The sequence below is a fragment of the Monodon monoceros genome, unplaced genomic scaffold (assembly GCF_005190385.1).
Source record: "Monodon monoceros isolate NGI ecotype Baffin Bay Population unplaced genomic scaffold, NGI_Narwhal_1 Super_Scaffold_9, whole genome shotgun sequence".
In the NCBI taxonomy this organism is placed as follows: Eukaryota; Metazoa; Chordata; class Mammalia; order Artiodactyla; family Monodontidae; genus Monodon; species Monodon monoceros.
The window spans coordinates 15,375,836-15,402,669 of record NW_021703786.1 but is presented as its reverse complement, the minus strand read 5'-3'; the positions used below and the strand labels follow the sequence as shown (position 1 = coordinate 15,402,669).

The following is a 26,834-nucleotide window of genomic DNA, read 5'->3' as shown; positions in this document are numbered from 1 at the left end:
GAAGTGCCTCTGCAAAGAAAGAACTGGAGATTCTGGAGCCAGCCAGATTCCCTGATGGCATTTTAGGCTGCCAAAGAGCAGAGCCCAATTTGGATATTAGTTGAGTCCACATGTCACAAAAATAAGCAAGAAAGGAAAACATTTACCAACTCTTACATATTTGAAAGAGTTTGTAAAGAAAGTCAGCCCTTGAAAGTAAATCCTTTCCTTTTTGCTTTGGATGTTTAAAATTGTGCTTAGGGGTAAAAAAAATTTTTTTGAAATATAATTTTATGTGGAAGTAAGTATACTAGTACCTATATTCAATATGTCAGAAACATTCTTTTCTCCTAATGCAGCAAGTTTGTTGCTGCCAAACAATTTTTTTGCTCAGTGTTGAACAGACTTTATTTTTCATGATTTTATTTTTAAACTTCCAGTAATAAATTTTAGTAGGGGAAATGTGTGCATTCTCATTTTGCTTTTAAACAACTTTTTACTGGATTGGAGCAACTTCTAGTTATTAGATGTCACTTGTTTCATTAACCAAAATTCAAAGGCTTAGAGATAGTTGGAAAATTACTAGGTTTGTACCAGCTTATCTCACTGGAGGCTTTTAGTTAAATAAGTGCACAAAGCATATAGACAGATAGCCATTTATCAGTTGATATTGAAAATATTTGATCTTTTCAGAATTTTAAAATGCCCTTTTGTTTTTCACCATTGCATTAGTCCTTTGTCCTGAATTCATATAGTATTGCTTTCTTTTCATAAGAGATTTAATCAACTTTAATGAAAATTAGATTGAAATCTCTTTCTAAAAAGTTGATTTCTTTTTCAAAAAGTTGATTTTGTCTGTGACCCATTATATTCTTTATCCACTCCACTGTTAATTCTTATTAACAGATGAGAATTTTATATTTCATAAATGTTTAAACACCAATTCGTTACTGAACTACTTACTGCCATGACATTTCTGTTAATTTCACATAATTCTTATATAAGCAGTACTGCTTTTCTGTTTATCTAGAAAGTTTAACTTTTCAATCAACAGTGATTTTTCCCTGTCATTATGGAAATAGTTTCCAGTTTTCCTTGTTTGGTCCTGATAAGCTTTCTGTTGTTTTTAAGAGAACTGTTTATTAAACTAAATTTTATATGACAGTGTAGGCTCTTGCCTATATTTATGCGCTCTCTTCCCCTTTTCCATATTTAGGGTGTTTTTCATCCTCCTTCTTCCTCCTTTTCTACCTTCAGTACCAGAAAGTTACTTAGCAGTGGTGATAATGCTAGTGTCACCAGGTTGGCCTTTCTTGGCATTTCTTTTGTTCAGGGATGTGAGTTATTCACTAAATGTTTTGAAATGAATTTCAGTTCATTAAGAGCTTTAGAGTATAGTGGAAGGGACATATGAGTTTTTTAAATTAGTGGAGTGACAAGCATCTTGTTTTCTTAATATATTTCCATCTTCTGTTTTTAGGAATGGTGGACTCATCTTTGGTTAAATGAAGGCTTTGCATCATGGATTGAATATCTGTGTGTAGACCACTGCTTCCCAGAGTATGATATCTGGACTCAGTTTGTTTCTGCTGATTACACACGTGCCCAGGAGCTTGATGCCTTAGATAACAGCCATCCTATTGAAGTGAGACATAATTTTCAGTCATTGGCCTTTGCTCTCATTTTCAATAAAATATATGATTTGTTTATGGAGATACTTAGGACTCTGAAAAGAAAATTGCATGGGTGATGTCATTTACTTTTGTAGTTTATATTTCCATTCTTGAAATTCTAGCAATACTAAGTTCTAATTATGTTTCTTTTTAAACATCTATGATCTTTGTAGAAGCAAGTGCTCTGTACCCATAAGCATTCACTAAATAGATTTTTATTGAATAGTGTGGGGGAACCATAGCTGTTGGGTAGTATGATTCTGTTGTTTCAGAGAAAATTCTGAACATACTTTTTATTGTTGTCATTATCTGTTTTTATATAAATATTTTAATTCTTTTGACTTAGCCTGTCCTTATTTCAGCTAGTTTATCTGTATAAATTTTGCCTCTAAAGAGCTAGACTTAGAGTCTACTTGGACATATTGAACCAGGGTCCTGTGTAACTGTAAGCCATTACAATTAGTGCAAGACGTCAAATGTTTTTCATCTCTCCCTTCCTTACCCTCACTTCCCTACCCACAAAGAGATCAATAGTGACTTGCCTCCCAGCAAAGCAGTGCCAAGATTGGAACCCAGGTCCTAAGAGATGATGGGGATTGTGTTATATATTCTATTTTATTAGTATTAGTTATTAAACCCTTTTAAACAGTTACACATTATGAGTCACCTAAAGGGAAAAAGTATCTTATGATTTAGAAGGGTTTTCCTAGAAAGCTTTTTATGTAATTCAGTATTACAGGCTGTCTGCTTCCTGTCATAACCTTGAATCACACTGTCTGCTAGGTCAGTGTGGGCCATCCTTCTGAAGTTGATGAGATATTTGACGCTATATCATATAGCAAAGGTGCATCTGTCATCCGAATGCTACATGACTACATTGGGGATAAGGTAAAAAAGCAATTTAAAAAATCTTCCATTCTTTTATGGTGAAGCCATAGAGTTTTGCATGAAAAAAAAAAAAGTTTGATTTTATTTAGGTTAAGTTCCTAAGTAATTTTTCTAGAATTTATAAGGATAGTACTCTGGCTTGTCTTTATTTCTTTTTATGCTGATTATTTTGGTCTCTGAGATGAATGATGTTGCAAATATGTTTTGGGGGTTGGTGGAAGTCTGGTATAAAACTTAAAAGCAAAAGTAGAAGGCAAAGAGTATGCATTTTTAAACAGAAGGTAGTAGACATTAGGGGGATACATGTGTTTTAGTAAATCTAACAGTCAAGTAATTTGAGTAAATTAGTTTTTGAGTACTATATACTCAAAATATACTATAATTCTAAGTTCTGACTCTCCTGGATTTTAAAAATTGTGTTTTCTCAGGACTTTAAGAAAGGAATGAACATGTATTTAACCAAGTTTCAACAAAAGAATGCTGCCACAGGTAATCTTTAATAGCTTGAGATAGAAATGGAGAGAAAGTGTTGGCATACTGTCTAGAGTGTGACATTTTATTTTTTCTAAATACTTAATTTTCCATGTGCTGGATAGGAAATAGAGTCGACTTATTTGAAGATGTGTTACATCATGGATCAACAACATGAATCAGGACCTATTATCCTTTTGGTCATCCTCCAGTAGTCTGCTTTCCACAGCTCAGTGTTTTGTCACTTTAAAGAGTCTGAAAAGTTCTGTTTACTTTACCAGAGCTTGTTCTTTTTGATGATTTGTGGGTTTTGTTGCCCTCCGTTGACCATTGGCCATTAAAATAGCTGCAAATTAACCATTTGTAGGCGTGAACTTGTGGAACTACAGATTTTCAGTGAAGTAAATTCTTAAGATTTTATGATGGTCTACTAGATATTAGAGTCAAAAGGAAGAATAAAGGTGTAATAGTTGATTGACTATGAAGCTGAGTTCCTTAGTGAACAAAAATAGTTTAAAATACAAGATTTGTGTAATGTCATTAGTATAGGTCTGGGGTGGGTCCTGAGAGTCTGCATTTCTAACAGACTCCCAGGTGAAGCCAGTGCTACTAGTTCATGGACCGTACTTTAGCTTACCAAAGTGTAACTGGTACAGGGTGTACCATGTAACTTTTTTTGGTTTGTTTTTGTTACTTATGAAAGACAATTGGCAGTTCAAATACATTCCCGTTAATCATCCATGGTTTTTATCCTCTTGTAGCGGTTGTAGTGCTCTCTGTCTACTCTCTCCGCCCCGCCCTTAATTTATGCTTTCTTAATCTCTGGCCTGGAATTCACTACTAATTTACTACTTGCCTTGTCCCACTCTCTTCAGTTTCATCTCTCACTCTGAGGCTAGCTAGGGTTATCTTTCTAAAGTGAATATCTAATTACATCACCCTACTGATTAAAAACACTTGAGATGCCACATACCTTTCACGATAAAGTCTATACTTCTTTGTTAGCCATACAGTCTTGAACAGTTCAACCCCTGCCTACTTTTTTAGCCTCATGGCCTGTTGCTCCCACACATGCGCCTCTGTCTTCAGCTTATTGAACGTATTGCTGTACTGACATTTTCTGTCATTTCTTATACTTTCCTCTTTTTTTTTTTGGCCGTGCTGCACGGCTTATGGGATCTTAGTTCCCTGACCAGGGATCGAACCCGGGCCCACGGCAGTGAAAGCTCAGAGGCCTAACCACTGGACCGCCGGCGAATTCCTTTTTATTTTCCTCTTTGTACCTTTATTCTGTCTACCTGGAATGCTCTTTTTCCCACTGTCTAATGAACAACTCCTCTTCAAGCTGCAGACCAAAAGTTTACCTCTTGTGAAGCCTTTATTCTTTGGATTTTTCTTTCTCTGTTCTTGCCCCTGTTATAGTATGTACCACATTGTACTGTTGTTTTGCTTATTCTACCACCAGAGTTGTTTGACCATATGGGTCAAAAACAGCATCAGCATTGAGTATTTTTTAGCTTCTGTTAATTGAATGGGTATAATAGTTTTAAGTTTGTGAATGATTGTTTAGTAGTGACCTTGAATATGTTTCCATTTGTTTGTTTCTGTTTCTTCTTGTTTGAACTCACCTGTTTGTCTTTTGTTTATAACTTGTAATTTTTTAATAAACTGGAACAGTTAAGAACATCTTAGAATATAAGACCATAGAGTTCACTTAATGGGAAGGCAAGGGGAACGTTAATTTGGCCCACTGTTCCTGAACCTGAAAGAACCACAAAATTGGTCAGTGTTGCAGTGTCAAGAGTTATATAAAATTTCTGGTTTGTTTAGGAAAATAAAAATGGAAACATTTTAGATTTTCATTGTTTGTATATCTTCTAGAGGATCTCTGGGAAAGTTTAGAAAATGCCAGTGGTAAACCTATAGCCGCTGTGATGAATACCTGGACCAAACAAATGGGATTCCCTCTCATTTATGTGGAAGCGGAACAGGTAAACTTATAAAAAGTCCTTCAGTTTTTCTGATATTGTATTAAATGAAATTCAGTCAGTGTTATCAAATTTGCTTTTCTGTCCTTTAAGTATTCTAGGTAAGATTTAAGCCAGCCCTTATACTCTTTTCTCAATGATTTATTATGTCTATACCAAACAATTTACCCCCATGTCTTTAAAATTATACATGCTTATGGTAGAAAACAAAATATTGTCTGCCCTTACTGTCCCCAAGGAAAACACTGTAACCTTGTTGATATAGTTCTAAAATCACCAAATGAGGTTTATTCTGAGAATGCAAGGTTGGTTTAATATTAAAAAACAGTCAATGTATTGACTCATAGTCACTACATTAACAGAATCAAATTAGAAAAACCACATAATGACCTCACCTGTTGCATAAAAAGGATTTGGTAAAATTCAACACCTGTTTATAATATCATTCTTTAAAATTAGGCGTTTTTTTGTTTTGTTTTTTTTGTTTTTTGCAGTACGCGGGCCTCTCACCGCTGCAGCCTCTCCCGTTGCGGAGCACAGGCTCCGGACGCGCAGGCTCAGTGGCCATGGCTCACGGGCCCAGCCGCTCCGCGGCATGTGGGATCCTCCCGGACCGGGGCATGAACCCGCGTCCCCTGCATCGGCAGGCGGACTCCCAACCACTGCGCCACCAGGGAAGCCCTAAAATTAGTTTTTAATGTTGGATGGCATTGTGATTTTGATTAGAATTGCATTCATATTAGTTGAACTGTTATCTGAATTCAGACAGGTGTAGTTCAAAATGAGTTGTCCTCCAACAGTACTGAGAATTACACATCAACCTATAATGCATACCAGAAAGTTTGTCTTAACTTAGTTTAATTGTATGAAACTATGAAATCATTCTCTTAAATTTCTTTGCCATGGTTTTATAAGCTGCATAGGGAATTAATTCCATTCTTTTTTAGGGAGGAGGATTCATAGCTCTTTTTTAGGTATGTGTTTGTCCTTGTGGTTCTGCATTGTCCATGAAGCTAATATTTTACAAAGGCTCAATGTGGCAATAAAGTATATACATTGGAGAACCTCTCAGTTAGATTGGCTGCAAGCATTTGAAAAGGCAATTTAGAGAACACAATTAATCATATTTGGTGAGAAAGGATATCTAAAACTTTAGTGAGCTATCATTGTGACCATTCTGTTTCTTTCTAGTTTATCAGAAGAGAGGACACTAATACCCCACCTCCTCCCAATGTTACTGAGACTCAGCGAACTTTTCCATCAAGCTACTTTCAAGATCTTACTTTTTCTCTGCATTTTTTTTTTGTCTCCAAGCACAGCCAAACTAATCCTCCATTTTACATTACAATAAAAAGCCTGTCTATGGCTCAGTTCTTTTACAAATAGGAGAACTCTGCAACATTGTATCTTGATTATGATCTGTATCTCACTTTATATTCCCTAAATTGAAATACTTTTGCTTTATTTCTGAATCAATTTAAAAGTCACCTAATAACTTTTTCAAGGAAATCTATGTGATACATAATTAATCAGTGATGTAGTATCCGTATTTAAGTTCATTAGTAGTTTCTTTATGGCATCAAAGTGGCCATTGCTTCCTCACTCAAATTTTTTAGTTTTTCATTTCTGTCTCTTGCAGTTTATAGTTTATCTCTTTATAAAGGTCATTGACCCAATTTAGTGTTTGATTTAAGTGATCTTAAAATTGTTTTATCTTGCATTATTTAAAATGTCTAGGGCCTAGTAACAAATGATAACTAAATAAAAGATTGCATATTGTTGAAGTAGTTTTTTAAAAATATGTACTTGCCTTTGTTGCTTCTGGCTTTTTAGTTTTTTGCAGTACCTCTCCCCGACTTTTTTTTGTGTTTCATTGCAAAGCTCATCCTTTGAAACAAGGTGTGTGCTGCTTTCATGTTTGTCAGTTGTTCTAAAAATGACTTTGGATTCTGAATTCAGAATTTGAATTCTGAATATTGAGTCCCCATGCTAATTTAATGTTGCCACTTTTTGGAAGTAGAAAAGGCTGAAGACATAACCTTCCTCCATAAAGGTTAACTATGTATCCTTTTTGAAAACTTTAACACTTTGAAGTTCTTATCTGGATACATATCTCTTCACATGAGCAATATTTCATAGCACCTGGCCTTTAATTTTTAGAGTATTGTTATTTTGAGGCCTTAACGCGAAATAGTGACTTTTCTACCATTCTGTAGTATCATGCTCTTTATCACCATTGCATTTTGTATATTCAGGAGCCATTTGGCTATATGGTTTCACCTCTACTTTGTCACAGAGATGTCGTCCCCTCCAAAAAAAAAAGTGTTGTTGCTACTACAGCCTTTATTTTGTTTTGCTTCTTTAGATAGAAGATGACAGACTACTGAGGTTGTCCCAAAGGAAGTTCTGTGCCAGTGGACCATATGTTGGTAAGCAAATGGCTATGAGTGGGAGCTGATCAGTGAGTTTGGATACCATACCATAGTGTTCCAACTAATAAGAAATAATTATCCATTTAAAAATATTTTTAATAGAATTAAACAGAAACAAGGTAATGGTAATAGAATAAAAACGAAATCTAGGAAATCAAAACAGGAGATTCATGGGGTATTTGTAGTATTGTCATATTCTTAGATTTTTGAAAGTCCATGTTTCTGTGTGTTATTGGGGGCTGTAATGAATGAAGAAGTATAGGAACACTCAAGAAGTGATGTCTCTAACCTTAATCCCTAAAAGAAGACTTGGTATGCATTTGTGTACTAAGTCTTATGCACTCGTGTGCTAAGTACATTTGGTATATTTGTGTACCAAGTGTATACATTGTGGCTAATTTTTTTTTTTTTAATTCTTGGGCATAGTAAGTAACTAAGCAAATAAATAAAGCCCAATGATTATTTAGGTTTATTATGTACCAGTCATTGTGCTAAGCACTATAACTGACCCTTATTTTATACTCTCAGCAACCCTATTAGGTAGGTCATATTATTTCTGTTTACAAATAGGGAAGCTGAGGCATAGCTAACTAAGTTAAATTGTGCAAGATAACCTGTATAATAAGTCAAAGAGTAGGAATTCAAACAAAATAGTTGGATTATATAAGTTTATAATCCTTAAGTTTATACCCTTAACTATCATTCAGCTCTGCTTTTTCAAGTATTTCTATATGACATTAGACTTTTTTGTTGTTGTTTAATTATTTTCGGCTGTGTTGGGTCTTCGTTGCTGCACATGGGCTTTCTCTAGTTGTGGTAAGTGGGAGCTACTCTTTGTTGCGGTGCGTGGACTTCTCACTGCAGTGGCTTCTCTTGTTGCAGAGCACGGGCTCTAGGCACGTGGTCTTCAGTAGATGTGGCACTTGGGCTCAGTAGTTGTGGCTTGCAGGCTGTAGAGTGCAGGCTCAGTAGTTGTGGCGCACGGGCTTAGTTGCTCCACGGCGTGTGGGATCTTCCTGAACCAGGGCTCAAACCAGTGTCCCCTGCATTGTCAGGTGGATTCTTAACCACTGCATCACCAGGGAAGCCTGACAATAGACTCTTTTACCCAGGGAATGAAAGATGAATTGAAAAATCAAGAAGTAAACTGTTTTCCTGCACCTTTCTCACTTCCTTTAAAATAGTAGTTCCCAACAGGGGGAAGGGTGTATCAGAATCACCAATGCCTTTTCATGTTCCACCCACCAAATGATGATGCACTCTACTAGGTTTAAGAGGTACAGCCTTCAACCCTTAGTCTTAGCATTGAGAGTTACTCTTAATAAATATGTCTGACAAGTGAGGTGACATGTTTATTATCTAAATAAATAGTGTCACAGTTGCTGTTTTCTGCACATATCTGCAATCTGCACTGTAGGACTGACAGGTTTTGCAGGTCTTTCCAATACTCTGTGACCACTCTAGGCATTATTAAAACCTGAATTATCCCAGTGTCAGGAGGGAATTTTCATTTGTGGTTTAGCCTGATAGCATAAAGCTATATAATTTATTAAGCTAGTTTCATTAATGTACTGGGCAATGACTCTCTTTTGTTTGGCATCTTAATGCAAAATCTGTTTTGCTGTATAGTACCTAAGAGAGTGTATGTATTTGCCTTACAAAAGCTTTGGCTTTTAGATGTGACTCCTCAGTGTTCGAATCCAGCAGCTCCCAAGGTGTATCCTATCTGTTGCAGAAATAGAATCAGCCCTTCAGTTTCTCAGCAGTGTATATACCTGTTAAGAATTGCACCTTAGAATTTTTTGTTGTTGTTGTTGTTGTACGCAAGCCTCTCACTGCTGTGGCCTCTCCTGTTGCGGAGCACAGGCTCCGGACGCAGCTCACAGGCCCAGCCGCTCCGCAGCATGTAGGGATCTTCCCGCACCGGGGCACAAACCCGTGTCCCCTGCATCGGCAGGTGGACTCTCAACCACTGCGCCACCAGGGAAGCCCTGCACCTTAGAATTTGTTTTTAAGTGCTATGAGAGAGCTTTAACCCACTCGAAATGTCTCTTATTAGTAAAATCATTATTTCTTTTGCTCTGAAAAGGGAAAACAACAATTAAATTAAAATTGTTGTATTTGTGATTCTACAAGTAAACACAGTGTTCTCTTTTTTATAGGCTATTGTGATTTCATTAGTAAATTCTCTCTTCCTTATTATTATTCAGGTTACCTGGAAGAGTTCATGTACCATTAAAAATGAGCTATTGGCTTAACAATTGGATTCAAACCCATGCATGGGACACCACTCCTCTCTCTCTACTTTACCTTCTATTTCTCCCAGTGAGAAATTATTTTTCAAGTTTCCTCTTTGTTCTTCTCTTGCTTAAGGAGAAGACTGTCCCCAGTGGATGGTTCCTATCACAATCTCTACTAGTGAAGATTCCAGCCATGCCAAAATGAAGATTCTCATGGACAAGCCAGAGATGAATGTAGTTTTAAAAGATGTCAGACCAGACCAATGGGTGAAGGTGAGTCCAGAAATGACATGGCCATTTTTATCTTACCTAAATTGATTTATTTCTTTCATTTCCTTTATTCATTTTATGGCTGGCTCTAAATTCTACTGCTTCATTTTGGACTAGGACTTGAAAAGAAAAAAACATTTCTGAACTTTCTTGTGTGAAATTTAGGGCCAACTTTCAAATAATATTGTCTAGATATTTGCCTTTATGTCAGGTAAGGGAGTGGTCAATAAGCAGTTACAAAGGGATAGGATTAAACAGGAAAAAACTAGTAGTCTATGTATAAAGTCACATTAACCGAAACATTTGTAGTCTTGCAACTTCAAACTGCCCTGTCATTGTAATGACATGTTAACTTCAGTGATGTGTTGTCATTGTGCATGTACAACTATAATCAAGTGAGATCAGACATATAATAATCAGTTTGTGTCACTGAAATGTGAAATTACTTTTAGCTGGTGTTTTAAAGCCATTTCACAACACTAAGAGTCAGTAAATATTATTTTTCATTATTCTGTACTCTGCCTTTCATAATGAAAGTATCTGTTACAGACTTTTCTCCCAATTATAGGTTCCTAATAGGAATTATACATTGTCTCAGGCTTTTGTGCTTGCAGAACTATTTCTCCCTCTGTTTTAATTTTTTAAATATATTTTTATAATATACCCAGTGGAATACTATATTACCATTTGAAATTACATTCTGGAACATATGTAGCAATATGAAATTTTTCTTATAAGAAAAAACACTATGATTGTAATTAGGTAAATAAAGGTGTTATTCCTATAGTAAAAGATAAAGGGAATCAATAAAATAATTACTGTATTAGAAATGTGAAGTGACTTAAATATATATAAATAGTAAAATATTTATATCTTTTAAAAAAAATTAATTTATTTAATTTTGGCTGTGTTGGGTCTTCGTTGCTGTGCGTGGGCTTTCTTTAGTTTGCAGCGAGTGAGGGCTACTCTTCGTTGCAGTGTGTGGGCTTCTCATTGCGGTGGCTTCCCTTGTTGCAGAGCAGGGGCTCTAGGCACACGGGCTTTAGTAGTTGTGGCACGCGGGCTCAGTAGCTGGGGCTCACAGGCTCTAGAGCTGTGGCGCACAGGCTTAGTTGCTCTGAGGCATGTGGGATCTTCCCGGTCCAGGGCTCGAACCCGTATCCCCTGCATTGGCAGGCGGATTCTTAACCACTGCACCACCAGGGAAGCCCAAAATATTTATATCTTATACTGTCATTTTATCATTAAAATACTTTGCATATAAATATTATCAAAAATATTTTTGACTGTTGGTAAATAGCCTATAGAAAATAATGATAGTCAATGATTACCTCACTCCAAAAATCATATGAAATTGCCTTTTAACTCCATGTAATTCTTTAAAATCTAGGACCTGACAGTTGTTATTCTATTGAGGCTCTGGGCTCATTAGATCAGTATTTGTAAAGGTTTAGTCTTCCTCAGAGATTTTATTGTCCAAGTATTTTTATTTTGTAGTAAATGTTTTCTGTAAACTGAAAACCATTCACTGAAATTAGAAATAGAAACTTAGCCGCATTATATCTTCCTTTTCAGCCATGTTCTTTTCACTGTCGCTCACTTTGCCTCCCACTATGCCAAGTTTCTGTTTTCTTTTGCCTCTGTATTCATCTTTGACAACTGATTACTATCTTTATATGTTGTTTCATTTTAATACTTTGTTAGCATAAATGATCTTTGTTGTTTTTCATCCAGATATACTAAAACTAGAACTTCTTTCATACCAGAAAAAATTGATTTAAAAAATAAATGCAGCTCCTTAATAATACCTGTTGTATATCTTTTCAGTTAAACCTGGGAACAGTTGGGTTTTATCGGACCCAATACAGCTCAGCCATGCTGGAAAGTTTATTACCAGGCATTCGTGACCTTTCTCTGCCCCCTGTGGATCGACTTGGATTACAGAATGACCTCTTCTCCTTGGTGAGCCTCCAGTAGTATGATGGATTTTGTTGATTAAAGGATTTTGTTTTTCCTGGAGTGCCTGACTGAAACATAACTAGAAGAATATATTTCTTCCTGAAGGTTGAACGCCTTTAGTACCAAAGCAAATGACTAATTATTAATTAACATGACAAGATTGAACCTATATAATTTACCAGAAACAAATCTCATTTTATTACTCCTAAGCCAGCTTTTTGCAACTATACTTAAACTATCCTTTGTAAGGCAAAAATTCTTTTCAACACACATAGATATGAACCTTGAAGAAATTTCTCTACTTATGTAGAGAATTAAAAATAATTCAGAGTGATTTATATTTTTCTAAAATAGTGGTTGTACTTTGCAGGGAAAGTCTAGTAGAATTTTTTAACATTCCGTTACTATTCAAATTATAATATCCCATTAGCTTTAGAATTATATTTATATTTAGCTTTGTTCCAGAAAAAATTTTAAGGAGCAATTAGTAGTAGTATCTTTATGACCCCAAAACATAGGTTAGATAATTTCTAGATGTCTCTGTGATAAAATTGTCAGATTCCTCCTAGTGTTCCTTTAATTGGACTTGAAATTTTCATTCCCCTCTGCAGTAACTGGTTTTGGATTCCTCCTTTGTATAAACACAGATTAGCATTGATGCACAAAACCTCACATCTGCTGATTTCATTGCTGAGAGAGACCTGTCCCAGGAGAGTGGTGTGTTTGTGCAGTTGGCTGCTGTAACAGAAGTTCTTTTTCCTAACTCTGTTAGTCAGTTCTGAAAGGACTGAATTTGTAGTGCCTTCCAGTTTGCCTTCTTTTAGAAATGAGTAAAGGACAGGCTGACGTTGACATAGTTTGCAGGTCTAGTTTTGAAAGCGCCTCTGTCAAAAACCAAAGCCCCAACTGTTTTTGCAACTTTTCTGAAAGTATGAAAATTTTCAAAATAAAAAACAATGCCAAGACCCTGGAAACTGAATAGAAATAGGACGCTAACTGTTTTCTTTCTTTTTCTAAATTGGTGGAATTCCAGCAATTTTTTAAAGTGGCTCTTCTATAAATAGCAGAAAAGTAAGGAGTGGTGTCATAATACAGTTTTTATTTTATAAAATTCTGTAGTAGTCTGAGCTTATATAGTCTAGTCTCTTCCTTAAGGGATGAGTAACTAGCAGAAGATAATGCCAAAAATACATGCTTGTGTTTTTTGTTTTGCTTTTGTTTGAAGACTAGATTAATTTATGTTTTTTCCTATCCCAGGCTCGAGCTGGAATCATTAGCACTGTAGAGGTTCTAAAAGTCATGGAGGCTTTTGTGAATGAGCCCAATTATACTGTATGGAGCGACCTGAGCTGTAACCTGGGGATTCTCTCAACTCTCTTGTCCCACACAGACTTCTATGAGGAAATCCAGGAGTTTGTGAAAGATGTCTTTTCACCTATAGGGGAGAGACTGGGCTGGGACCCCAAGCCTGGAGAAGGTAATGGATGTACTGAATGGGGAAAGAATTGATCAGAAATTGGTCTTTTTCTTACTCAGCTGTGGTTAACAATAACAATAGCATCATCTTTGTGTCTGCTGGATGTTACTGTGTATTCAGCTAACTAGAAAGTAAGACTTAGGACTTTTAAGCCTCCTGGTGAAGTTATATAAAAACAGTGGTGGCTATGTGTATTTGTTGCTAAATATGATATATGCACAGAGCAAATGGTGGAAATAGAAGTCTTTCACAAAGTTCCAAAGGCCCATTTTTAGTAAAGAAAAGCTAAAGGGAATTCTGGATTATTTTATTTATTATTTTACCATAAATACCAGGCACCTTATGTACAGCTTGAAAAGGTGTTGAGAGACACAGGGGCCAGTTTTCTGAATTAAAGGAGTTATTTGCTTTCTACATGTATCCTCTCCTCTTTATTTCTGTAATCCTGTATTTACTCTTTTGCTGTCATTTAAATGTTGGGAATAGTGATTACAGGGCTTTAAATATAATTATTTTCTACCATATGCTAATAACTGAAGGTGGTATTTCCTCCTGCCCTTCTTATTCTGGCAGTCTTTTACAATAAGAACAATAGTAATAATTATCTAGAGCTCTATGTCTTACTTTTATTGATTCAACAAATATTTATGTACCCAGTAAATGCCAGGTACCATACTAGGAGCTGGTGGTATAACAGTGAACAAAAAATCACCCTGTGTGGCTTACACTCTAGTGGAAGACACAGCAAACAGTTCAACAGATAATATTTTAGGTGGCAGCAAGTATCATGAAGAAAAATAAAGTTAGGTAGGGTAGATCAGGAGTAAAAGGAGTAGTAAGCCACTATTTTATGGAGAGTGGACAGGAAAATGCAGGAAAACTAGTGAGGTGATATTTGAGCGTAAGCAGAGACCTGTAGGAGAGAACTGTGAGGATATCTAGTGGGAAAATGGTCCAAACAGGAAACAGCAAGTACAAAAGACCTGAGGCAGAGGCATGCTTACATGTTCAAGGAATAACAAGGAGGCTGGTAAAGTCAGGACAGAGAAACTGAGGGAGAGAGGAGGGTGGAAGCATATCAGCTCCTATAGAACCCGTGGGACTTTCACATTTAGTGGTATGAGCAACTCATTTGAGAGTTTAAAGCAGAGGAACATGACTTATTTACTCAGCTGTGTGAAGAACAGACTGTAGCAGGGGAGGCAAAAGAGGAAGCAGGGAGACAAGTTAGAAAGCTATTTCAGTAATCCAGTTAGGTGTTGGTTGCAGGTAGCACTTGTAGGTAGTAAATTCTGGGTATGTTTTGAAGGTAGAACTGAAAATACTTGGTGGTGGCCTGTGTGGTGGAGAGAAAGAGGGGAGTCATCAAATTTTGGCCTGAAGAACTGAAAGAGTGAAGTTACCATATACAGGGACGGGGAAGACTGCTGTAGAAGCAGATTTGGGTACAAAAGGGAATCAGCAGTTCGGTTTTGGACATCTTAAATTTGAGGTCCTTTTAGACATCCAAGTGGGGAGTCCCATGCCTAGAGGTCCAGGCTGAATAGATACATTTAACGCATAGATGGTATTTACAGCCATAAGATTGGATGAGGGCATGGTCAGTCCAAGATTTAGAGATTGGGTAGAAGAGGAGGAATCAGCAAGGGAGACTGACTGGACAATAAGGAAGGAGAGACAGGAGGGAGAGGAGTGTCCCAGAAGCCTTAAAGAAGCAGTAGAGAGGGAGAAGTGATCGTCTGTGACAAATGCTGCTCGAAGTCGGGCAGAATGGTGAAGAACTGATGATTGCGTTGGCCAAGTTCTGTGGCGTGGTGATGAACAACACCAGAAAGGGAAGAGAGGAGAAGGAGACAGCACTTTTAGACAACTTTTTAAAGGAGTTTTGCTAAAAAGAGGATCAGATAAAAGGGGATAGTCTGGAGAGAGATGTGAGGTCAAGGGGGCTTTTTTTTTTTTTTAAAGTGGGAGACTTTATGTTTTTGTGCTGATGAAAATGATGCAGTAATAGAAAAATTCATGATGTGAAAGAGAGGTAATTGCTGGAGTGATGGCTGAATAATCGAGAGGAGTCAGGATCCATTGCACAAGTGGAGGAGTTGGCTTTAGGTAGGAATACAGCAGATCCATAAGAACAAGACAGGAAGTATATGGACACAGATGCAGGTAAATTGGTGGATGTTGCACTTTTCTTTCATGATGATAATATGTGAAACTTTGGGGGCTAAAAAATACCTTTTTGAAATAGGGAGAATGTCATTAGTTTCCCAGCTTTACAGATAGAAGAATCAAACATAGCAAAATAATAAAAATATTGCCTGTATCAACACAGCAGATCAGCACCAGAATTATAAATTGGTTCTTATAAGAACCTTCACTAGCGTCGTGTTATCTATTGATTTCTTATGGTTTTCTTAAATGTATTTTTTATGGAGTTACTATTTAAATATGGCAAATTGTGCATGTTCAATTCAGTGACTTGACAAATGCATACAACATCTCCATCACCACAGGAGGTTGCCCTCAGGCCACTTCCCAGTCCCTGCTACTCTACCCACCCCACCAACCCTCACATCCCCTGCAGGCAAACACTATTCTGACTTCTTTCACCCTAGATTAATATGGTCTCTTCTAGAACTTTATATAAATGGAATCATATTATATAGTCTATTCTTTTATCTGGCTTGCCTCACTCAGTATAATGTTCTAGAGATACATCCTTTTTACCGCTGAGTGCTATTTCATTGTATGAATATACCACAATTTATTTGTCCATTGTGCTGTTGCAGTCCATCAGTTTGTATGCTAGGTTAACTATTTTTTTTTGAGGTATAATCAATATACCACAAAATGCACTCTTTTAAATATACAATTCAGTCTTTTTTCACAGTGTTGTACAACCACCAGCACTATCTAATTCCAGAACAATTTCTTTACCCTCAAAAGAAACTCCATACCCATTGGCAGTCACTCTGTATTCCCTGGCAACTCAGTCCCAGGCAGCCACTAATCTGCTGTCTCATGGATTTGTCTGTTCTGGCATTTCATATAAATGGAATCATACCCTGTGTGGCCTTTATATTTGGCTTCTTTCATTTAGTATGTTTTCAAGGTTCATCCATGTTGCAGCATGTATCAGTACTTCATTTCCTTTTATAGTCAAATAATATTCCATTGTATTATATGGATATACCACATTTTCTTTGTTCATTTATCAGTTTATGTATGTTTGGATTGTTTCTACTTTTTGACTGTTAGGAATACTGTTATGAACATATGTATACAAGTTTTTGTATAGACAAATACTTTCATTTCTCTTGGGTATATACTGAAGAGTGGAATTGCTGGGTCATACGGTAACTCTGTGTTTAACCTTTTGAGGAATTGCTGGACTGTTTTTCAAAGTGGCCACACCATTTTACATTCCTACCAGCAATGTATGAGGTTTCTAATTTCTCCCCATCCTTGCCAACACTTGTTATTGTCTCTTTTATTCTAGCCATCCTAATCAGTGTGAAGTGGTATCTTGTGGTTTTGTTTTGCATTTCCCTAATGGCCAGTGATAGCTTATTGGCCATCTGCATATCTTTGGAGTAATCTATCAGATTCTGATTTTAAAAATCTAAGATTTCAATGTACCCAGGATACTAGTTCTATATGTGACCTTTCTCTAAATCTTGGGTCAAAATTGCATGATCTAAGTCTGTTCCTTTCACACATAATTCTTATTAGTGTAATTACCTAGATGGAGTGAACATTTAGTAAATCAAGTTGGCATTGTAACTATAGACAGAGGCATCATATTTGCTTGTCCAGTGTGTTAAGTACTTCATTTCATTCTTATTTGATAAATTTAAATCAAGTGTTCTCTCGAGTACTAAGGTAATTGATCTTGTTTGTTCAAGACTGTAGACATGGTATAACACAATTATAAGATATCCAGGTGGCATATTTGTAAAAATAAGCTTTTTAAGTAGTTCTATATCTCTTTTACTTCTCAATCAGGTCATCTCGATGCACTCCTGAGGGGCTTGGTTCTGGGAAAACTAGGGAAGGCAGGACATAAGGCAACATTAGAAGAAGCCCGTCGTCGGTTTAAGGACCATGTGGAAGGGAAACAGATTCTCTCCGCTGATTTGAGGAGTCCGGTAGGTTTTCATAATAAAGTACCTTGATTTCTAGGTGACTTCATCATTCTGTGTAGTGTGGAATGTATTTAATAGTAACCAAAAATGACCTAAGTATTGACTCACAAATCATGTCTGATTCTTTTCTTTATTTTTTTCCTTTATTTATTTATTTATTTTTCTTATTTTTTTTTACTTTTTGGCTGTGTTGAGTCTTACTTGCAGCATACGGGATCTTCACTGAGGCACACAGTCTCTTCATTGCAGCACTCAGGCTTCTCTCTAGTTGTGGCATGCGGGTTTTCTCTCTCTAGTTGTGGCACGGGGGCTCCAGAACACGTGGGCTCTGTAGTTTGCAGCAGACTGGCTCCTTCGTTGACGCACGCGAGCTCAGTAGTTGTGGCACACAGGCATCTAACCTGCGTCTCCTGCATTGCAAGGCGGATTCTTTACCACTGGACCACCAGGGAAGTCCCCTGATTCTTTTATTGTTTTAAGATATTTTATTACAAATTTTTTTTTTTTTGGCTTTACATGGGCTTTCTCTAGCTGCGGCGAGCTGGGATTACTCTTTGTTATGGTGCGCAGGCTTCTCATTGTGGTGGCTTCTCTTGTTGTGGAGCATGGGCTCTGGGCGCACAGGCTTAGTAGTTGTGGTGCATGGGCTCAGTAGTTGTGACTCGTGGGCTCTAGAGCATAGGCTCAGTAGTTGTGGTGCACAGGCTTAGTTGCTCCGCGGCATGTGGGGTCTTCCCAGACCAGGGATCGAACCCGTGTCCCCTCCGTTGGCAGGCAGATTCTTAACCACTGTGACCAGGGAAGTCCCTCCTGATTCTTTCAATATACACCACTTATGAGGTCTGTAGGCAGCTTCTCATTGATGTCAAGCTTCTCAGTCTGCACTAGGGTACTGAAAGGTGATTGACTATCCGTGCACATTCTCCTGAAAGACTGGTGTGTTCTGCTGTTACTTACTACCTGCCATCTACCTTTCTGGTTGTTCATGTGGGCTCTTAGATCCTTGCCACAATTTGTATTAATATGTAATATCCACACAATTTTTTTTGACTTGCTTTCTGTCTTTTCTTAACGTTAGAATATTTGGAACAAGATACATTTAATCAGATGCCTTCTTTTCTGTTCCTGTATTCTCTTGTAGGTCTACCTGACTGTTTTGAAGCATGGTGATGGCACTACCTTAGACATTATGCTGAAGGTGAGTAAATTTAGAAAGGGCTCCCATTTTCTGCTTTTTAAGTTGAATTGACATAGAGAGTATGAGCTTGAGTGGTTAAAAAAAAGTCCTGGCAAAAGAAATACATGCTGATATGCATACTGTAGACATGCAAATATTAGGAAACTGTGGGAGAAATATATAATATCTGTTTATCTGTACTACCAATACAAGTGCCAAAAGTCATCTAATTTTTTCACTTTTTTTTTTTACTCACGAATTTATGCATCTTAAATCTTAATACCGAAATGTTAATTTTGATTAAAAAGTCAAGTTCTTAAAACTTTTCCCATCAATGCAAATTTACTTGGGGTTCTGCCCATTTTATACAAAAGGTTTGTTTCTGTGCTTAGAAAAGGGATAGATGATTAGGTGTCTCAAGGGTTTGGTCTATGCCAGTGCCTCTTATGAATGGACAGGAAATTAATTCACTTGCTTTCACAGCCTCTGTAGTTTCCCAGGGTGGTTGGCATATAATTAAACTCCAACTTAGAAAAATATAGGTAAAACTTTCCATGTCCTTATAATGGCAGTGATCTGTTTGAAAGTCCTAATGCTGTGGAACAAGTGCTATCTCCAGTCCTTGTCCATGCAGTTATTAGTCTAAGAAATAACTTGACAATCTGGTTGTATTAGAGGTGGAGAGAGCTGATTCTACTTATTACCATTAAATAAAATGTGCAAAATGTGCCTAAATACCCAAATCATCTATCAGACCCATTCATTAAATGATCTGCACTTAGGGAGACAAACAGCATAGGAATGGGATGTGCTTTAATACTTCTACCCTTAATCAGAATACTTTTCTTATCCCAAGTGGATCAGAATTGCAAATCTAATTTCTAGCATTTTAGTTTTAAACAAATCCTATTTAAATGATTAGAATGTTTTAAAATATATATATTATAAACTTTTTTAAAGAAACTACATCTCAAACTGTACTGCTTTAACTACTTATCTTGTATAAGGATTTCCTTTCTAATAACATAAAAAAAATACTTCGGGTTTACCTTTCAACTAAATGACATTAAGGTCCCTTCTCATTCTTAATATTCTGTGAACCTATGCACTATAAATCATGTATTTCTTTGCATATGAAATGAAGTACTTGGTATTTTTTGTCTATTCCATAAAGGTGTGGGAAAAATAGGGGTTCCGAAATTTTCATGAGAGGTACTGAGACATTTTCATGTCATGGCATATTTTTAAGCATTTATACTAGTATGTTTATTTAATAAATGTTTGCATCTAACACAAGGGAGCTCACAGTGATTCAGCTTTACTATGGAAAGAGCTCTAATGAAGGCAGAATCAGGGTTCTTCAAGAAACCAGTCAGGGGAGGTTGCAGAGGGATGGATTGGGAGTTTAGCAAATGCAAACTGTCATTATGTATGTATAACTGAATCACTTGCTGTACATCAGAAACTAGCACAACAGTGTAAATCAACTATACTTCAATAAAATAAATTAAAAAGAAAGAAAGAAACCAGTTGACGAGAGATGAGGAATACAGTTTTCTGTTGGTAATTTAGGAATAATGAAGCAGGATAAGTAACTTTAATTCAAAGTGTATTTGAAATGTGGTGTTATGATGCCATCTAGTGGACTCCTGTAACAGGTTCTCCAGGGGGTGGGGTGGGGAATGCTTCCTAAAAGCCAGAGTTCAGACCTTGAGTATTAGAGCTGAAAAGGACCTTAGAAATCATCTGTCCACCCCACTCATTTTACAGATGGGGAAACTGAGACCCGGAGAGGTTAAGGACTTAGTCAAGATCACACAGCTAGTTAGAGGCAAAACTGGGACTAGAACCCAGGTCTTCTGACCTCCTATCTATTTTACTACACTGCTGCTCAAAAGAGTCCAAAGGAAAGGAAGAGGAAACTGGGAGCTGTGATGGGGTCTCCAGACACTGGTCAGTGTTAAATCTTCAGAGGGGAAAAAAGGTCAAGAGAGTCTATAAATTAAGTTGTCCTAGAGAAGTATCTCATATACATTTGTAGTTCTAATTTTAAAAAATATATAATAATATTTTGTTTCTAATTATGAAAAAAGATTTTGGTATACTCACTATGGAAGATTTAGAGACTAGAAAAGTATAAAGAAGAAAACAGAACTTACCTGTAACTTTAAAAATGTCACAAATATAGCATGTATAATATGATCTTATTCCTGATTTGGTTTTTCTTTATGCTTTTCTGTTTTCTTAATATTCTTCATTCAGCATGTGCTGCTTTTGCAGTTAAAAAATATGATGATCCCACTGATCAGAGACCATTATTATTGTTAATATTTTGATGTGTTTTCAAGTGTTTTTTCCCCTTCACATTAACTTTTTAAAAATTTAGAATCATTTTGCTTTGTCTCTCTTCTTTCATTTAATATATCAAGAGCATGTTTATGTCATCAAACATTCTTAAAATATTACTTTCAATAATGCATCTTATATTTTTCACTATTGTAAATAGTGAAAAATACTATAAATTGAAGTGGTATTAGTAATTATTATTTTGCTCATCTAACATAGAACATTAGTCAGACATCAATGAGTAAAGAATTTGGTCATGACAGGTTGACCCCTTAGATCTTGATGTTGAACTGCTTAGAACTGATGACAAGCTATTCATACAGTAAGCACTTACACCTAGTGTCTTACTCTAGGGGCACACGACAAATTTAGTGCCCAAACATCTTGAAAAATACTCTTTTGTTAATTTCATATCCTGCAGTCTTAGCCAATGAGAATGTAGAGCAAAAGTTTCACCTTAATGGGGGGGAAGTTAATTATCTCTATCTGTATTTTTTCACTATAGCTTCACAAACAAGCAGATATGCAGGAAGAGAAAAACCGGATTGAAAGAGTCCTTGGGGCTACTCTTTCACCTGAATTGATTCAAAAAGTCCTCACGTTTGCACTTTCAGTAAGTTACCATGAAAACTGCTTTTAGAGGGAATTGTTACCCACTGATGTGTAGCAAGTGTCCTTGATTCAGTATTCTCTGCCTTAACCCTAGACTAAAGGCTCCCTCTCATTCTTGGAGGACTGGAATAAGCTTTTGTTACTAATCACTGTATCTCCCTCTAGTGGTGAGAATCAGAATAGTTGGGAGAGGAAATAAACTGGAAAGCTGACACATCCCTGTGCCTACTTTCTGTCTCTTCCTTTCTTTACCCTAGAGCAAGTATTTATTGAGCAGCCTGTTTTTACCCATCCCAGTGCTTCATTCTCAATTTGGCTGATCTTTAGGTTGGACATTCTCCTCTTTGTTAGAAGCTTCTGGTGCAAGTTATTCCTAAAACAATAAGTGTCTTCAGCGGGATTACTTGGGTACCTCAACAGCATTTGCCCTTTCTGGCAGCAGACGATGTTCTGGATATGGTAGACTTTTAGTTCTCTTCCTTTTTTTAGGAAGAGGTACGTCCACAGGACACTGTATCAGTAATTGGTGGAGTGGCTGGAGGCAGTAAGCATGGAAGGAAGGCTGCTTGGAAATTCATAAAAGACAACTGGGAAGAACTTTATAATCGATACCAGGGAGGATTCTTAATATCTAGACTAATAAAGGTAGGTGAAAATTTTTGAGTAGCTTGCTTATCATGGATATTATTGAGAAACATCCATGATTCACTAGACCCATAGATTATGGCCTTTGCCTTTTAAGAGTTTCCTTAAGTAGCTATTAGCTTTACTAAAGAGTTTCTCCATAACCCATCCTGTACCCTCTAGAATAAACTGAAGTTGGGAAAGAATGGAATGATTTGTTTTTATGGTAAATGGAAGTTTGTTCCTAAACTCTTAGTTGTTCTTACTATTTATAAACCATTTTTTTTTTCAGCTATCAGTTGAGGGATTTGCAGTTGATAAAATGGCTGGAGAAGTTAAGGTAAGGAAAGGACTGTTTACTTTTCACTTTTCAATCCAGTAAGTAAAAACACTAACCAAATTGTAATGATAGAGTGTTGGGGTAATGTTGTACTTTAGGGTCTCCATGTTCTTGCTTGGAGAAAGACGGGTTAGGTTGTATCTTTAATGCTTGAAGAATTTAGAGTTGGAATCATCTTTGGGGCATTGAAGTGTGGCTGAAAGAATGTGGAACTTGACGTCAGTCGACCTGGGTATAAATAATCTGTGCTCTGCCCCTTGTAAGCTGTGTAACTTCAAGCAAGTTTTTTAACCTCTATGAGCCTGGCTCCTCATCCATAAAATGAGGTGTTAAGATTGTTATTTAGATTAAGTAACATAGGGGGCCTGGAACATAGTAGGTCCTTGATATTAGTTCTTTTTCCTTTTCTAAAACCTTCATAGGTCTTTTGTAGGCACAATGAGACAAGATGACTATGTAGGGACTCTCCTCTTAGCTCTTAGAAAGACTGATAATCAGTTTAGTGGCAGAGTTCAGCGTTTGGAGGACAAATCTACACTGACTAGGAAAATCTTAACTTTAAGCCTTTCATTGCATTTAATTGCAAAGTATTTTTTAAGTGTCACTTCCACCTTCATTCTTGAAAGCAAGGGGGTTATCAGGTGTGAATTTGGAAATTCTGAGAGCTATAATGTTTGATTCACTTTATGATCCATTGTTAGAAATAAGATTCATTTAGTTTACATTGTGTATTGTATTGTGTTAATAATTACTTTATTGTAAAGGTAATAAATACTCTGAAGGAGAAATATGTATAATTAGTTTGAGGGGAGGGCACTGGTTAAGCTAAGCCTGGTAAAGTAGGTAGAGGCCAGACCGAGGAGGGCCTTGTAGGCCATATTAAAATTTTCCTAAGAATGGGAAGCCCTTGAATGGCTTACAAACCAGATCAAGTCACTCCTTTGTTTATATGATAAAAATTTCAGTCTGGCCGCAGTGTGGAGAATGCATAATTTGGAAAGGAGAAGAGAAGATGTCGGGAAGCTAACTCTCCAAGCAAAAATGATTTAGTAGCTTGGAGAAGATGGAGTAAGAAAGAAATTCAGGGGCTTGACTTTGTTAATCTTTAATTCAACCAGTATTTACTGAGTGGCTTCTCTGTGTTGTGAACGTATCTGGGGAGGAAGAAGGAAGAGTCAAGGATAATTCCCAGGTTTCTGGTATGTAAATAGTGGTGCTGCTTCTCGAAGTGAAATGAGAGGAAGTCTTGTATCTTACTCAGGCCCTAAGAACCCAACTGTGATAGGAGCCTTGGAGCAGGAGCCATTGTCATCCATGTAAATAAAGTTACTGATTTCTAAAAGGTCTAGACTTAATCTGATGAATTAGTCATTCTCTCTTATATACCTGTGATGACTAGCTCAAAGGAAAGACCCCTGTCCTTTTGCTAGTTGGGATTTTCTATGGAACCAGGTGTACTTCATTAGAAAATGGTTTATTCAGCGTTTAATCAATAAGCATTGTGATAATTACAAGAAACTGAAGTAGTTTTACTGTATGAAAAATGCGAGTCTATAAAATTTTAAATTATTAGGATATAGAAGCAATTTAAGCTTCTTAATTTTATCAACCCTTACAAATTAATCTTTATTTGAAGCAGCCAAAATATGTTGAGTCCTTAACTACTCTGTGCCAAGTATTACGCTGTTTATATGGGTTGTTGTCTCTTCAATCTTGTGGAGTAAATATTTTCTCATAGATGAGAAAACATACTTAGAGCAGTTAATGTACTCAGTCACAGGGTAGTACATGATGGAGCCTAGATCAAGTCCCAAGTCTGATTCCAAAACCTAGACTTCAAGTAGGTTTTTTAACCCCTGTGAGCCGGTTTCATCTGTAAAATGAAGTGATAAGATTGTCATTTAGACGAAGTAACTAACACAGGGGGCCTGGAACAGAGTAGGTCCTTGATATCAGTTCTTTTTTTACTTTCTTTTGCTGGTTGGACAATGAACTTAAAAGAAAGGCCGTAGGTTCTGTCTCTTTACTGTTAACTTTTGATTAGGTTGTAAGCATGTAATATATTTGGAGGAGAATTCCTGTAGGCAGGTACAAGGAGCTGCTTGTTTTCTTTTAGCCTGGAGGTGGCAGTGGTAAATTTTCATGAGTGAAGCTTATGAACCCTTTATAGACAGTGGGTATTTTTTCAGAGCCTGTGATATTAGCTTCTTACTATTGCTGGTAATGATCCTACATTCTGGGTTGTTTTATACCAGGCTTTCTTCGAGAGTCACCCAGCTCCTTCAGCTGAGCGTACCATCCAGCAGTGTTGTGAAAATATCCTGCTGAATGCTGCTTGGCTAAAGCGTGATGCTGAGAGCATCCACCAGTACCTCCTTCAGCGAAAGGCCTCACCACCCACAGCATGAACCCAGAGCATGCCGCCACTGCGGTTCTGCTGCTTCATGCAGGGATAAGGTGGAGCGACCGAACAGCTGATTCATATGCCAAGAATTTGGAGTCTTCTTTCAAGCCAGTGGGGGTTGGACATTGAATGTAGTTAACTGGTTCCTGCTCACACTCCAGAATTAAATTCTATTGAAAAAGGAAAATCAGCAATTCAGCAAAAAAAAATAAAAAATAAAAAAATGTAAATATGATAGTAATAAAATAGAGCATAACGAAACTGTGAAACTTCCTGAAGCCTTGTCAGTGGTTAAAAGTATTTAACACTCTCCTGTTAATGACAGATGTTCTGTTTTTATAACCTACCAAAAGGAAACTAGAGGCTTCTGGGTAAAGAGGATTTTTGTGAAATGGGTTCTGCAAGCAGCCTACAGACGAAGGGTAGTGCCCATTGCTGGGGATGTTAAACATGAAAGGCTGATAGCTGGTATAACATAGAGTCTGTGCATAATTTCAAGTGGGTTTTTTTTTTTTTTTTTTTTTTTGGCATGGGGACTGATCAGGAAGATATATTTTCCTGCATAACTCAATCTGAACCAAGGATTGTAGTTTTCCTCCTTGCTTTCCCTTCTGTGTGACCCCTTGGCAAAAAAAAAAAAAAAAAAAAAGTTTAAAAAAAAAACCTATCCTGGTCTGGGTTTTTTCCTCCCCTAGTTCCATCCCCAACCCACCACCCCGGTGTCCTTCTTAGAGATAAAGAAATAATAAGGAAACATCTTTTATAGCCACATTAAATAAGAGAAACTGATATACATTATTTTTTTCTTTCTTTTTTAAGATGACTTTTAAGAACCCTGAAATGCATATAGGTGAGACAATAGAAATGAAAGGTTTTCATCCAGGCCTTTCTGAAGGAGCTACTCTGCTGAAAATGGTCTTAGTTGTCTGACAGGCCAACTGTTGAATCTCTTTATGACAGTATCAACACTGGCTTCTTCTGGTTCATTTTGGGCATGTGAGAAGTCATTGGTAACTGCTGCAGGGCCTATATATTAGTGGTAACTGGTTCTAAAAACAACAAAGACTATAAGCCTGTGTGTGCCACTCTGCTTCCACAGTGTATCCTACTAACGAGCCTCACCAACCTAATCCAGTACATTTTAAGTCTAAATCTCCTTCCTTTCCTCTTTCCCTACCTTTTTTCTTTTCTTTTTCTTAAAAAAAAATATTTTTGTGTGTTATTAACAGGAATTCATATTTGGTGTGGCTTAACTGTATTTCAGAAGGTCATCAGATTGTGAGACTGCTTCCTTGAAACATTTTTGTGCTATTGTTTTAAAAAAAATAATTAAAAAACAGTTGGCGTTAATAAAAATGTCAATGTGAAATTGATGTCCTGATGTCCTTTATTCTCTCTGATAAGCAACTAAAACCTTTCCTATCATTCAGTAGGATTATAAGAAGTTTTACTACCATAGGATTTTTCTGAGTCTAAGAAAATCCAGTTGCTGAATTCCGAATGAAGAGTACCTAACCAGAAAAATCTTAAGATTCCTCCTAAATTAGTTCTGGGTTAACTCAAAAGTCTCTTAGAGTCAGCATTCAGGAGTTAACTTGAGCCTGCCAGTTCCCATTTATTGAGGCTTCCTTTTATCTAGGCATGTGCCACCGGCAAAGCAGGGGCATCAAAAAGACTGAAAGAAATTCTGCTTTAATTAAAGAACTCACAATCAAATTCTGGAAAGAAGTTATTTTAGTTTCAGCATACATGCAAGTTTTGTGTATACTGGTTTAGCAGTTTGAATTACGTTGGGGAAGAGGTTGCGCT

General features: G+C 36.8%; 1 protein-coding gene across 3 annotated transcripts in view; it reads left to right on the top strand.

The window, feature by feature from the left end:
• Positions 1-26,398, top strand: part of NPEPPS (aminopeptidase puromycin sensitive) — a 97,250-nt gene extending 70,852 nt beyond the window's left edge. Inside the window, exons 10-23 of one of the 3 annotated variants that reach the window (XM_029211838.1) lie at positions 1,460-1,624; positions 2,436-2,540; positions 2,969-3,029; positions 4,893-5,002; positions 7,365-7,428; positions 9,805-9,944; positions 11,769-11,903; positions 13,158-13,377; positions 17,383-17,525; positions 18,664-18,720; positions 21,551-21,658; positions 22,147-22,302; positions 22,574-22,621; positions 24,877-26,398. In XM_029211838.1, coding sequence (XP_029067671.1) covers positions 1,460-1,624; positions 2,436-2,540; positions 2,969-3,029; positions 4,893-5,002; positions 7,365-7,428; positions 9,805-9,944; positions 11,769-11,903; positions 13,158-13,377; positions 17,383-17,525; positions 18,664-18,720; positions 21,551-21,658; positions 22,147-22,302; positions 22,574-22,621; positions 24,877-25,029 — 1,665 coding nt within the window. In that variant the 3' untranslated portion in view covers positions 25,030-26,398. The remainder of the gene's footprint in view (positions 1-1,459; positions 1,625-2,435; positions 2,541-2,968; positions 3,030-4,892; positions 5,003-7,364; positions 7,429-9,804; positions 9,945-11,768; positions 11,904-13,157; positions 13,378-17,382; positions 17,526-18,663; positions 18,721-21,550; positions 21,659-22,146; positions 22,303-22,573; positions 22,622-24,876) is intronic. The other 2 variants (XM_029211837.1, XM_029211839.1) reach the window with 2 other exon arrangements.
• Positions 26,399-26,834: the final 436 nt, after the last annotated feature.